Source organism: Prinia subflava, chromosome 6 (genome assembly GCF_021018805.1).
Source record: "Prinia subflava isolate CZ2003 ecotype Zambia chromosome 6, Cam_Psub_1.2, whole genome shotgun sequence".
Lineage (NCBI taxonomy): Eukaryota > Metazoa > Chordata > Aves > Passeriformes > Cisticolidae > Prinia > Prinia subflava.
The window spans coordinates 20222719-20237825 of record NC_086252.1 but is presented as its reverse complement, the minus strand read 5'-3'; the positions used below and the strand labels follow the sequence as shown (position 1 = coordinate 20237825).

Sequence of the window (15107 nt, the reverse complement as noted above, 5' to 3'; positions counted from 1 at the left end):
AGAGGAAATAGTTTAAATATATATACGTATATATGTATATATACTGATTAAAAGAGCGTTGTCACGTGAGCAGCAGATCTACGGGTGAGATTTACCTCCCGCATGAAAGCACCGGAAAAAAATGCAGAGTAATCTAAGCGGATGCACGAAAATGTGCGCATCCACGGACACGCAGAGCGCAGACACACAAAGCACACAGAGCGCATCTGCGGAGTTGCCGGGGTCCCAGCGCAATCCAGCAGGTCAAGGCTGGAGTGACGATGCACCGCAGGACAGCGGCACCGCCAGCGAGCCGCACCGGGCGGGGCGCGGCGGGCTCTGGCAGGAGCCGCCGCCCCCGGGGCCGCCCGCTGCCGGGCGGATAAAGTTTGCAGCAGCCGCCGCTGCAGTGCCGGGTGCGACCGCCGCAGTGAACGAGCCCTGCCTGCGGGAGAGCGAGCGCCGGTAGGCCCGGAGCCGGCCGCGGCATCCCTGCCTTCCTTCCCCGCCCCGCCGCGCCCCCGCTCCACTGACCGATCACCTCCTGCAGCTCGTAGGCGTCCCTGCAGATGGGCCAGCCGGCGGCCGGGGCGGCGGGCGCGGGCGCCGGCTGCGGCTGCTGGACGTGGACCGGCGACTCGCCCTGCTCCGCCATGATGCTGCCGGAGCGCCCAGGCACCCGCAGACCTTCTCCAAACTTCCCCTCCGGCAACACCTTTCGGCCGCGCTCTGCCTCCCGCCCGCCCTGCCCGCGCAGCCGGCCGCCCGCCCGGCGGAGGGAGGAGGCAGGGCACCGAGGGGGAGGAGGCAGAGGCGGGCGTCGCCGCCGGCCCCGGCCGCTCGCCCCGCGCCGCTGCGGAGAGACGGAGCCCGAGCGCGGTGCCTGGGCCCGGCGGCCCCGGGCGGTGTCGGTGCGCTGCCCCTGCCGCGGCCCCGCCCGAGGGAGAAGCGGGCGCTCCCCCGCGCACCCCGGGGCTCGCCGCCTTCCCCGGCGCCCCCTGAGCTACCTGCCCGCCTGCTGGCGGCAGCTCTGCCCATCGCCCTTCCCGCTCATGCCGCGGCTCGCTGGGATGCTCGGAGCGTCTGGAAGCGAGGTCGTGCCCGGGGCGGCGGGCTGAGCGTGGGCAGGCCCCGGCCCTGCCGGCGGAGCGCCGGACCGCGCCAGGGTCGAGCGCCGGGCCGGAGCGAGGGAAGGCACGGCCGGGGCGGATGCTAAAGCACCTGTTGGGCTGGTAGCGTAAGCACACGGGCTGCTCTGGAGCGCAGCTCACATGCAAGTGTCGCTGCTGAGAGCGCTGCTGCTGCAAGATAACTTGCATTCGAATTTGAGGACGTGAAGAAAGCATTTGCTTTCATTGGTAACGGTGCTGCAGTCCTGCAAAGTGTTTAAATCACCAGGATGAGTAGGACAGCTGCACCGTGTCACTTCAGTGCAGACACTGCCTCAGCTCATGGTGCCGAGGAGGACTGAGGAGAGTTGAAAATGCTCCCCTTGGCTGACCAGATCCAAGGGATTTAAACAAATAAGAATCACAAATAAAGGTCTCTAGTGTTTCCCATGACACAGTTCAAGATTTAGGAAAAAAAAAAAAAAAAAAAAAAGAAAAACACCAAACAACCTGGAGTTAGAAGAAGTTCTGCTTAATAGTATGGATTTTTTCCTCTACACTCTTAGCAGTGTCAAGTGTTTCAGTGATATCATCAGGATTTTACTTACTATGAAGTAATTTAGAAAATAGGAACTTGTGTAGTCTACAGTCTCACTCCTACTCTGAATGCTTTGCATTTTAAGATTTATGGAGCTCTGAGAAGAAGAGTGGTAACATAAGATTTCCATATAGTTCAAAATCTTACTTCCTACTACAGAATGAATTTAAGGTAATTATAATTAATACAGTATGCAAGCAGGAAAGCTATAGCACTGCCCAAAAGAATGGAACCTCACAAATTGTTACGAAGTATGATGAAGTGTGATTTAAAGTCAAGAAAGGATACAAGTAACACCTGTTAGCTACTTTGTTCAGTTCGGGATAATACCTTTTACTAACTCAATTTTTTGTGTATGGTTAATTCAGTGAAGCATGAGCTAATTGAAGGTTATTCCAAAAAAGAAAGCAAGTTACTTCTATTTTGTTGTGTTGCTGAGAAAGCTGAAGGAAGTCCTAACCACTGCTTAATGATTCATCAGGTGTATCAGCAACTTGCAAATATTTGTGCACTGCCTTCCATTTTCTCACAAGGAACAGCTTAGTATAGAGACTTCTAGCAGTACAATAAAAATATTGCACTTTTTTGTGCTAAACTAATGATTCCTCTCAATCTCATCTTTAAAAGCAAGATGATTGAAATATTTTCCTATATACAAATTAAAATTATTTGCCACAAAACTAAAGGTCAGCAAGACTTGGAAGAGGAAGTATTAAGTTGTCATTCAGCATTAAGTTCAATGCCAAGACCTTTCTGCCAGGAATAGCATTTAAAAAAAATAGTAAAAGAGCAACAGCACAGGCCAAATCAATCAGCAGAGAAAATGGGTTACTCACTATTGATGGAAAACAGCCAACTTCTCCATCTGTACTCAGTTGTTGTTGGGGGGAGGAGGTTGGGGGTTAGTTTCTGAGCCACGAATTTCTGTGATGCTACTGCCATATCACTCTTTCAGCTGCTGGTAAACATCTGATACCACCACAGTTATTTCTGTCCTGATTGTTGCCCCACTTTGCCCAGCTAACCTCTACAATTTTGGGGATTTCTCGAGTGCACCCGCACTCTGCAGTTCGTTGAAATGAGCCCCTCGTACAGGAGGACCCTTCTGGACAGCCGTGCGGGGAGCAGTGGCAGCCGTGGGAGCGCTCCGTGCGCCCGGCACAGCTCGCAGCGCTCTCGCCGCGGCCCGGCCCGGAGCCGCTGGGCGCTGCTGCAGGTGGCGGGGAAGGGTCCTGCAGCCCGGGCCGGGCCAGGCGGGCTGTGCCCTCCTCCGCTTTCCGGACACTGTTCCGGAAAGAACAGCCACCGGCCAGGTTTGGAGGTTCCAGAGAAACCGACAGGACTCGTGCAAAAATCATCGTTCTCCGAATTGATGACGGTTCTGAATGGTCCCGCCTAAGCGTGATTTGATCTTTCCGAGTGCCTGAAGATCTAGGACTCCATGAGATTGTCTGGGTCATTGAGTCCAGTCACCAAATAATTGATTCCAAAGTGAATAAAGGCTTTACACAGCCAGGTTACAATCAAAACTGGCAATATTTAAAACCATGTAGGCCACCATGGCAGAAGAGTCAAGACACACTCAGAGCTTTTGAAAGTTCCCTACAGTACCCTCTGCAGATGGGACAAAAAAGTGTTCAGAGCAAAAATAACTCATAACCTTTTCATAACTCATAACTCATAGCTTTTTCTAGGTTTGCAGAATTTAGGCAAGATAACATTGGTGCTTACAAAAACATTGCGGACCAACTAGTTAATTTCAAATGTAAGCATACCTGGATAAAATCACAAACAAGCATAAAGACTGGGGTTTATAAGCAATGGTATGTATGCTAGTAACATAGACAAGGGACAGCATCCACCCAAACTACATTTTTTCTGAATAGGAGGGCAGCAGATGCAAGTGGAACAGCAATATAACCTACCACAGACTAACCCAGAGCGAGAAGGAACTCTTCTCACTACTGTCACTTAGTCTACCTCAGAGAAATGAGTGAAGTAAAACCACTCTCTCTTCCAAAAATGGCCTGAAAATGCAGTTATGACTATCACATATAGCAGCACAGCTCTCTGCAATTACATAGGTAAGGTTTGAGAGCCTCTAATTTGGTAGCACTGAGGGATGGCTGTGCTCTAAACAATGTCATGAGATATAAAGGCTGACACAACAGCAGCTGGTGCTGATGGGAGCAGACTAAAGGCTTTCAACCTCCCTTCCTCCTCTAGTGAATGCACACTTAAATAGAGAACATGCCCATTATTGTTACTAGGATGCTTCCTCTCATCAAAGCTTACAGCTTAGGTTAGTTTCTGCTCACAAAGAACACGAATATCCTCTTGGCAAGCCACATTACAAAATGCATTGCACTTAATACAGGATCATTTGAATTAGGAGAGACCTCTCGAGATCATCCAGTCCAACTGAGACAGGGTCACCTAGAGCAAGTTACACAGTGTCTAATGTGTCTAAGTGTGTTTTAAATGTCTTCAGAGAAGGAGATTTCACAGCCTCCCTGGGCAGTGTGTTCCAGTGCTCTGCAATACTTCATGTACAGAAGTTCTTCCTCATGTTGAGATGGAAACACTGGAACATTTACACTGAAAAGTCTTCAATTCCAATGGCACTGTCAGCTGAGTTCTTACTAAGTTTCACTGAAGTTAATGTCCATCAAAGCATAGTGACCTTACAAAATAAGCCATTTCTATTTTTTTCCTAGGTTGAAGGTCTTGATGCCTTCTGTTTTCTCTTTTCTTCTCCCACCCCACCACCCCCCCTTGTAAACCTTTGCAAGCTGTCCCACTCAGCAGATTAGTTCTTTTAAGATCCTAGGAAAAAGGTGTGTTCTGGATATTAATGATTATTGAGCCAATAACCATTTAGCTAAAGTTTGTTGCTGTATACTCAAATGGGCAGTTTAATTATTTACTTATGTGTCACACCCCAAGCTGTTATGGTCCTTGCAAAAAAGCTTTTTTTAGGTATTTTTTGCTAACCTGGTTTTCATGCCACAGGTAGAGGAAAAGCTCACGCCTTTGTCTCAGCCGGTTTCAAAGTGAGGAGCCCTGACAGGCATACTGAAGGCGTAACAGAGCCTGGGTGAGCTCCTCTGCAGAGCTGGAGAGCAGATGCAGCCTCAGTGTTCTCAGAGCTTGTTCCTCAGTGCCAGGCTGGCTGTGCATGCTGGAACCCCTGTTACAGCAGCTAAGCCTTTACATCCAGCTTTTCAACAAGGACAGGGAACACACTGTGCCGCTAACGTGCTCTTGCTGCCAGAGCACCCAAAACATTAAAATCACCAGCAAAATATTACTAGCTCATTCCAGCACCATGAGCCCCGGTGGCTAATTACCTAAATCATGATGGCACATCAATCATTATACATTTCAAACATTCAAAACTCAGAATTTTTCATACATTTAGAATATTTACATGCTAGACATTCATGTACTGGCAACAATAGCCTTTTTGGAACCTGCAGGAAACACAATCTCCACTGTAATTCTCTGATTGAATTTAGGATACCGTCACCATGAAAATGACACTGAACTAAATATTGTTGCTTTTGAACTACTTTTGAGTTGCTTTTGGGTTTAATATAATTAAGATGATGTGGAGGTGTCTGGGTTACTGAAGCTTTTAGCAGGAATAAACTCTCCACAGCTGTGAATGAATAAAATTCAAATATATAAAAGTTTTGATCTAGGAACGTCTGTGTTTTTCATCACTGTAGGATCTGAACATCTCATGCATATTAATAAATTAATCTTCACATAAGAAAAGACCGGGGAATATAATTACCTCAGTTTCACAAGTAGAAATAGAAAAAGCTTAAGGGATTTGCTAAAGGTCATAAAAGAGCTCTGTAGCATAACTGAGAGTGTTGTACGTATTTTCTAAGGATGAGATTTCACACAACCTCACGGGATCAGGGATCTAATCTGATTGACAGCTAGTTCCTAGTTTGGTTCATCTGGAAACATTGGCTAACCAAGTCACTGGTTAGCCAAACAAGCAATAGACAGGATAAACAAATGAGACCTGAGAAAAAATGTGGCCAATAGTGGGGAATAGGAAATGCCATCATTTAAGCAGGAGCACAGTTTTAGCTTTGTTAGATGGTCATGGAATAACCAAAACAATACCTTAATTACAAAAGGCTATTCATCATTCAAGTAAATGACCCCAGCCTTTGTCATTTTCTTTTTATAGTATGAGGGAAAAAACAGTTCATATTTTAGTTGAAAGCTACAAGCTTCAATGCAAGTGTTTATAATGTGCTTGAGTTCTTGGGATTTAAACATTTCTAAAGGTTTTCCTTTTAGTTTTGGGGATGTCAGTTGAAATCATTTTGAAATCTAAATGCCGTAACTGCGCCTGTATATGAAACTCAACCATTAAATAAAAAACTGTGATTACTTTTTTTTTTTGTCCTGGAAAAATTTGGGGTCTGATGAGCAATGCTTCCTGGGAAATCAAAACAGCATATAAAGCCAAAATAAACCTTGTTCATATTTTATAATTTTTCTCTAACATTATGATTTACAAATGAGAAATTGAATTGTTCAATGCTGCTGGATAAATTTCCCCTTTAAGTAAGTCAACATGATTCCCAGTCGAACTTGACCATTATAAAAAGCTCAGGTCCTATCTCTCAGGTCAGCTTGTTCAGCTTTTACAGGACTGGCAGAGCTCCTCACTCTAGGTGATCCTTGAGGAAGAAGCTGTTTATTGAAGAGCTTCTGCTTCAGCAGGTCATGTCAGGGAGCAACCAGGCTGTGCTGCCCTGGAGGGCAGGTGAGCAGGGAGCCACAGGTACAGTGAGGCAGCAGGGCCAGCGGTGACACCAGGCAGGAGACACGTCAAGAGCCCACACAGGCCCAGGGGTGGCAGCCAGAGTCAGCTACTCATCAGTGACTGCCAGGTGAGCCCAGGAACAGGGCAGGTCCAAGCTGCAGCTGGAGAGCTCTGCCAGCAGGGCAAGGTCAGGATCACCAGGGTGCAAGGCTGGGCTCCACTACAGTGTAAGAAGCTCAGGCAAGGACCAAGCATAGCCCAGCATTGCTCAGGCAAGGACCACGAGCAAAAGTCTGAGCTTGAACACAGCGGAGGACCCAGGCAAGGCTTCTCACACCTCTGTCTTGCAACTTGGTTGTTTCCACAGCACCTTGATCTGAGGTTACAGAGCAGCACCATGTCTGAGCTGGCCTTGAGCACACACAGTAAAACTCCAGGTGTAGGGAAAGAGGTTGCAAACCCAGTTGGTGTGCTCAGAGCCCTGGCAACGTGGGCTTAGCATCAAGAACTCTTGAGTGTTTCTCCTGTTAGCAGTGTTTGCCATGGCCACCATTAATTTCCAGAGTTACATGACAGGTCAAAAGTACTGTCAGTGTAGCTTCAGATTTTAATTCAGAAAATTGCCTATTGCTCTAATTCCCTCTACTGTAATGAAGTGCTGAAACACTGCAAGAAACTCCCCAAAGGGGAAAGTACAGAAGTTACCATCCTTTCCTGTGTATCAGCTAAATCTCATAAAGCTTCCTGGATTAAGACAAGCAATGGAATAATGTCTGAAACAAAACCCCAGCAACATGGAGTAAATCCAGCAAATGAGTAGCCTCTACTCTAGGAAGATTAAAATACCAATTAAGGCATTAAAAATAGAACTCAAACTAAAGAAAAATCTCTCTTCCTCAAAACAGTGAGTGCTTTAAAATTCCTAAACACATCTTTCTCTCCTCTCTGTATCTCCTAGAATGCTCACAATATTAAAAAACCCCAAACATTTGTTAACTCAAAAATTTAGATGTTAGTCTTCTTTTAAAGATCTTTAACAATTGCTTTGGATCTTACATAATTTGTGTCATACAGAAAAGGAATTTAAATGTGGAATTATAAATAACATTTTTTCTAACACATCCCTTATTGTTTTTATGATTTCTTTTAAAATCTAATTTATGCAAGGATAACAGAAACCTAAACTAATCACACTGTGTTTTTCATAGATGAGAAACAAAAATTAGGCAGTTTAGGCATGACAATTTTTTAAGTTTAACTGGCATACCATTAAAATATACAAGGTACCCTCAACTGACATCATTATTCATAGATAATGTACCCAAAAAAGCCTTACTTTTAGTATATACCACTAGGTGTAACATGCCAAGACAGAACTCCTATTTTTGTTTCCTGCTTTGCCAATAGTAGAATCAACTGTGCACAAGTATCAGCTACTCTAGTTTAAGCAGGCTTTGCTGTTACATCCTGTAATGCATCCCCTGCAAATACAGCAAAGTCCTCACTCTGACCTGGCATTCTGGCCAGCACAATTGCACCTACAAAACTAGGTATAGCTGCAGAAGCCACACTTTGACTAGTTCTGTTTGTTGTGCTTGTGTAAAGGTGCTGATTTTATTGATGTAAAAGCCTGATTTTGTCAATATACAAAAAAACATACTAGGAAATGGTGCCAGTAAAATGCAAATTATCTCTGTTGTAAACAAGTCCTAGCATAGGCACAGCTTTTTTTTAGCAGTGATTACACCACTAACACACGGCTTAGTGCTGGTATGAAAGTACTCACTGACACAGGTCACACCACTTAGCCAGAGCATCAGCTGGGGTGGTGTAGTTCTGGGATGTGATCTTTGAGTGGCACCAGAGAGAGCTGTATGGGAGGAGGATGCTACGAGCCAGGGCAGCAGGCACTGCTCACTCTGGGATGTGTAAGGTCCAGGGACAATATTGAGGCCTAACAACCAAAAGACAAGAATGGTGTTTGATGGGAAGAATGGGGTATCTGGAACCTCTGCTACAACTCAATATTTAGATAATGATCTTCAGATGTCCCTTCCAACCCTAAAAATTCTGTGGTTCTCTGATTCTGTGATCCAGCAGTACAAATCACAACAGAAAGATACTTAAACAGAGCCTTCATCTGAATCTGTACTGTTAGTGGGGGAAAAAAAACCCCACAACAAACCAGAAAACTCTTGGGGTATCAGCTCATTTCCTACAGTACTTAAAAGTTCTTCAACACACCATGCACCTCAGACACTGTTTACTTAGAATAAGTTTACTATGAATTTTTATTACAAAGACTTGAGCAGTGTATTACACATATATTTGAAATGTACATGTGCAATATATTTTAACCAAAGGAAAGAGAAACTCTGAGGAAATATGCCACCTGTCTAAGCTGTGTGCCTTTATGAACTTATCCTGGTTTTTTACAGTTGACTGGGTTGTGGCTGGAAGTGTGAACAGAAACGTCATTCCCAGTCTCTCAGTAGTCCCGAATCTTGGCTATCCTGCTGATATGCTGAGACAATTGAAGTTATCCACTCTAGGAAGAAATCTGCAGAGGGTGGAAAACGTGGCACTGAGAACCAGCACAGTCTTGAGGGAGGAAAGAGGGCAGAGCTCGAAATCCAGGAGGCAGAACTCTAAATGCACGAAGACTGGCAGGTATTTTTAACAGTAGCACTAAATATCACGAAAGCCCTAAAAGCCTTTGCTTCCACAAGCGAAGAAAAGTAAAAGACAGGCAGATAAATAATGATTAGATTAAGAAAACAGAAATAAAACCAAAACCAAAACCAAATAAAAACCCAAAAACAAAACAGAAAAAAATCCAGAAAACTGACTTGAACAAAACGTGGGCTGTGATTGTCAAAAACAAGATTCTTAAGGGCACACCTTACAAAGCTAAAGACATTAGCACAAATTGGGACAGGAGGTGCCCAGCTCCACTTAACAATTCTAGAGCAAGATCTTACTCATATGTTAATTTTTTAAGACAGCAGAGGGCTGATCTTTAAGATAAAAATGTATTAAAAATTAGAAGCTATGTGTGGATTTAAAAAGCAAACAAGTTCTGTCACAACACAAGTTTAATGGAGACAAAAGAGTATTTTGTGAAGATAAGGGAAAAAAAGGCATGGGTAAAATCTTTCATAGATCTGTCTATGTTTATGGCAAAAATATACGATTTCATATTCTCAATTTTCTGGAACAGATATGCTAAAGGAGTATCTCAGCTAAGCAGCTGATTGACTGAGTCAGGTTTTTTTTGCTACATAAATACTCTAAGTTGCAGTTTGTGTGGCTGGAGTTTGGGCAGATCACAGTAAAGTTGATTGTCTTTATCCCTTAATTTAGTAGACTGCTGAAAGTGCCTTGAAAGTAACACCATCCCTATTGAAAAGGATTGTAGGGAAAACCAGTGTCAGATTCAGTTTCACTGATGCCATATCCTGTTATTTAATAGTGCAAAGTATAATTTGACAGTTCTAACAATGACTCATTGGCAGTAACCTGCAGACACTTTGATAGAAAACTCCCAACTAGAATATTTATAACGGAGGAAGCTGGAGGCACAAGAAGAGATGGGAACAGGTATCAGAAATGACAAGGTCATCTCCAACCAGAGACAGTCAAAGGAAAAAGGAGCACATGGCACCTTACTCAGCTCCCAGAAAGAGAGACCAAACATACACAAAGTGAGATGGAAGAATAATGGCTTGCTGCTAAAACTAAGGCAAGACCACCAAATCTCCTGATATAAAACAAGCAGAACAAATGAATTTTCTGTATCAGTAGTGGCAGTGGTATTTCAGCTGAGAATTACTGTTATTTCAAAATTGTTAGCCATCTAAGTAGACTCCATTTATCACAGAAAATTTTAAAAATATTAATATATTTTAAAATCTGCCCAGAAAGAAATTTGAAGCATTAAAAACAGCTAAGGATTTTCCTGTGGTCATTTGCACCACCTCAGCTGAAGGCCAGAAACTCCTTTCTCTCCCACAAGCTTTTCAGCAAGAAGATGTTTAAATGTATTCCAAGAATGTATTAACACCATGGATAAGAAAGGCTCAATGGGTTTTGTATTTGCTTTTAAATTGATCGTTTTTCTCTAATAGGCAGAAACATGGTAGCTTTTAATAATAGCAAAAGCAATTAATACTCTCTTTGCTGCCTTGTCAAATAAAGAATAAAATATGAATTTGGTTTTGCTAATGCTTCCAAGTCTTCCAGCAGATGACAGTACATAAAGGGCTTTTTGTTGTCTCCCACTTAAAGGGACAAGTTTATGTTGCCTCTTTGATGTATTTCTGAAGTTATATATTAATACATTTTTCTGCTTGAAACAGTACAATATGTAAACTGAAAATATGCAGGAGTTATAACATTTGAAAGACTTCTCTATTCTGCTGCAGTAAAATGCTGCTATTTTTAATAAAATAAACAACAGAAAAGCTTTCTTTTCATACAAATTCTGTGCATATTTATTGATATTCCCTGACAGATTATGCAGTACAAATGCTATATTGAACAATTAGAAGAAGAGCATATTGAGAAAATTTGTCTTCGTTTTAGATACAGATCTTGTCCTCCAAACATCTTAAATCAAATAATAAAGACTTACACTTTTAATTAGTGCCTTAGATTCTGAGCTGTAAAAATAATAACAAAAAATTAACTGCTCTAGGCTTACATAAGCTTCTCCTGCAATACAAATAAAATACTTTTGGTTATGTTTGCTTGAATTAACATTTGAACTGCACATAGTACTAGTCCTTTTCAAAGTTGCCTAGAGATTCTGGTAAAATCTTTATCCAACTATAACTTCTGTGAAGCATTGATGTATGAAATAGTTCAAAAATCAGGAATAAAGTTTTAAATCAGTTAAAATATTTTTTATCTTAAAGCTACCAATATTTCAGAAAAAAAAAAAAAAGAAATGGAAAAAAAATTGCCAGCTATATTTGCAGAGAATGTAAAGGTGACTCATGAAAGATGCAGGAGTCAGTCCTACTGTCTAAGGCACACTGGATCCAGTACAAGTGATGCACCAGCACATGAATGATGACACCCTTCAGGAACCTCTCCCTGCTGACTGTGACCACCCCGAGCTGGAAATAGTGCTGCCATTCACCATCACCAGCAGGACTTTGCTTAGGGCATGCATCCAAACACATTTACAACCTGTGTCCTCCAATGACAATATGAGATCTCTCAACAAGCCTCAAAACACACTATTACTTTTAAATGAAAATCTTAAATTCTGCACAGCTGGGCACTGATTCAAGTACTAGACAAATATATTGGCCAGGCTGCCTTCAGCCATGGGAATTGCAATCTGACACACATTATGAATCAGGAAAGTAACCTGTATTGATTTGTATTAGTGCTGATCTTATATTCCTAAGCAAGTTTCAATGACATTTCTTCTCTCTGGATGAATTTTAAGTTCATATTGCATGTAGAGACAGGTCAGACAAGCACAAAGAACTACCACTTTCAAATGAGAGGTTTCAAAACAGAAAGAGCTAATGTTTTCTCAGGTTTTGGAGCATTTTAACCTTGTGCCCCAAAAGTTGCCAAGCTGGCTAGCCTGGATGCTAGACACACTTAATGAAGAATAATACTGCAAGGCAGGCAGACAGGCTTCCTACAGTGGCTGAATCAACACAGTCCCAGGCCCCACCACTCTTCAAGGTCTCTGCAGAGACTGCCACACAGCATCATTTAGCTGTGCCCCCAGACTGCAAGGAGAGGACAAACTGATCGCTCTCAGCCAGGTGACAGGGCCAGGGACACTCTGTAAGCAGAGGAAAATAGACTTACCTCACTTGCAGACTGTCAGTTTCTAGGTGTGAAGGTTGATCAATGCTCTATAAAAGATGTAATCTCTCATATTTGTACCACCATAGCTTTACAATACCATTCCTTAATCTTCCATAAACTTTGATAACTTTTACCCATGGGCTTGTTCCTGGAACTTATCACAGACCATGGGGAGAGCACACATGCATTTAGGTGCATACAAGGGAGAATATATTTTCTGGTTTTGTGTAGCATTGGCTGTATTCCCAGACTTGAAGCTTTCTGGAAGGTGACTGTGTACATCTGCATTAATCAGGGTGCAGCAAGGACAGGGTAATCTGGGAACTCTGGGTGCCAGCAGGGCCAGTGGAAGGGCAGTCTGACATGGCCCCAGCCAGGGGAGGAGGGCAGGCCTGACAGCTTTCACAGCAGGCTGGTTCATGTCACCAAGCCATGCTGTGTCACAGTGGGCCTCAAGCACAGGCAGTGCAATCCCTGAAAGGCAACACTGCATGGTGATGGACTCAAGGCCTTAACAGTCATGGCTTTAACTCAGTTCTGACCATTGGGAGTTCAGGTTTGCAAAGGATAGGAGCTGCTGGTGGGACCTATGATCAAAGAAGAATCAGTTCTCCTGACTTGAGTCCATCATGTCTAACAGAGCTCTAAAGTTTAGGACCTCACAAGTGTGGTCATGTTGAAGAGAAGCTGATGCAGGTTAACATTCTGTACTAGTTATGTTGTTGTCCTTAATGGTAATCAAACCAAAAATTCAGTGGCCATCTGTGTTACTGCAGTTAAATTTTGCAGAATTCCATTAACGTATGGAAATCCAGAAAGTTCAAAGCTGTGCCTGGCTCTTTCTTGCACTGGTCAGAAAATGTGTGTTAACATAATGTTTCTCCCAATGTATATTCAGTCCTCTGCTGTTTTATTTATTTAATAATACTCTTTATCCTATTCCCATCATGTTACCTGATTTTTAAGTCATCTTTCCTTGTCTCTTCCTTATATTTTCCTTGTCTTTACAAAAAACAAAAAGTTATAAATTAACAGCAGAATTTGAATGCTGAGAGCTACCATCTAAAATATTTCCCTTAATGAGAAAGACATCTACATTGACATGCCTGAAACAAGTCTTGTAAAAGTCTGTATTGAGATAATAGAGGGAAAAAGAATTGCTGAAGGTTTACTTGTTCAAGAAAGTTTTCAGTGTATTTGTTTGCAGCAGCTTTATTCTCTGGTGGATATGTGCATGCATAAGAAATGTGCAACATAATTTAGTTGGTATCCAATGCAGTTAACAAAGCTCTTCGTAAGAGAGCTACAAAACCAGATGAATTGCTAATGTGAGGGTACTCAGAGAAGTTGCAAGCTATCAGAATTACCCTACCACCTTCAGTTCCTAACATTCTCTTTGGAGGGTTAAATAGTTGTTTCACAAAGCTTTTTGGAAGTGTGTAAAAATCCACCCCGCTATCATGCCAGCACACCAAATAGATAAATCCTTACACAGTTTACCTTACTTCAAATACAGTATTTGGCATTAAATTATTTGTTTAAACCACTTCTAATGCTTTGATTTTTCCTTCAAAAGATACTCCAGTCTAGAGCTTACCGTTGGACTTCAAACACTCTCCAGAGTCCAGAGGGATTGGAGTTCTCTCAGAAGAGCCCAGTCCTCCTGCCTCTGTGGGGAAGGGGCAAGATTAGGCACAGCAAGTGAAACAAATATCAAACGATTCACAAAAAGCAAAGCCCTTCCATTACCACCATCCTATGGTATGTGGGAGTTGGTGCTCAGGGCACGGGGGAGCTGCGTTTTGCTCCCACTGAACGGCCTTGCCTGGAGGAGCTCGTTCAGTCTCCTGAGAGAGGGAGAGAGGGGCACCTGCACTGCCCAGGCACTGCTGAGAGCTGCACGGTCCTCCAGCCTGGCACTGTTGAATAGAGCAGGGCTGTGGTTTTCTCTCATTGTACCAAATTAAATTGGGACTATGGAGCTGAAATTTATATCTATTTCATTATTGATTTAATAAAATCTTCTATCAGAAAGCAGAAACTGTGGGTCATGCAACACTTAAACTGATAAATTACTTAAATAGGAGTTGAGACTGAAGAAGAAACTTTTAATTAATTGCCATCTGAAAATTCTGTCCCCAGATTTTCGTTGTGGTGTATGTTTTAAATTTGTTTATGGCTTCTACTGTAAGAAGTGCCTCAACAGATTTCTTATATGCCACAAATTTAGAATCAACCAGGCAATATCTCTGCAGTGTCATTATGGCAACCTAAGCCAGCATCATAAAATTTAAAAGTAAAAATACTTCCCTTTATGTTCCAATCATCATTATTATGACTCAAGTGTTGGAGAGAGTGAGGGAAAGAACAGAAAATTGAAATCACTTTCCAAAATCATAGTTAATTGTTGGACTCCATGATATTAAAGGTATTTTCCACCCATAACAATTCTGTTATTCTAAGGCATGTATTTATTTTAATCAGTATCACTGTAATTTGGGCCAAGGTTATTTAAAACCTGTCTCTTGCCATTTGTCTGCATTTTGGTTTTGTAATACAATCTTTTGGGGTGGTGCAGACTGACTGGAGTAAATGCTTCTGGAGGCACATGGGGGCTTTATTTGAATAGATTTCACTTGGTGTAAGGTGCTTCTAACAAGTATCCCGAGAGGGCTGAGCTCTCCACAATCAAGGAGTCTGGAATGACTGAGGGTTATAACTGAGTAACAAGCTCTATGTTATATAACTGATGTGCACTTAGTTTTACTGGAGGCAGAGTCTAGCAAGCAGC

At 42.8% G+C, this 15107-nt stretch overlaps 1 protein-coding gene across 1 annotated transcript in view; it reads right to left on the bottom strand.

Annotated features, from left to right (window-relative positions):
* STK39 (serine/threonine kinase 39) overlaps positions 1 to 947 on the bottom strand; it is an 82229-nt gene extending 81282 nt beyond the window's left edge. Inside the window, exon 1 of the mRNA XM_063400568.1 lies at positions 514 to 947. Coding sequence (XP_063256638.1) covers positions 514 to 634 — 121 coding nt within the window. The 5' untranslated portion in view covers positions 635 to 947. The remainder of the gene's footprint in view (positions 1 to 513) is intronic.
* Positions 948 to 15107: the final 14160 nt, after the last annotated feature.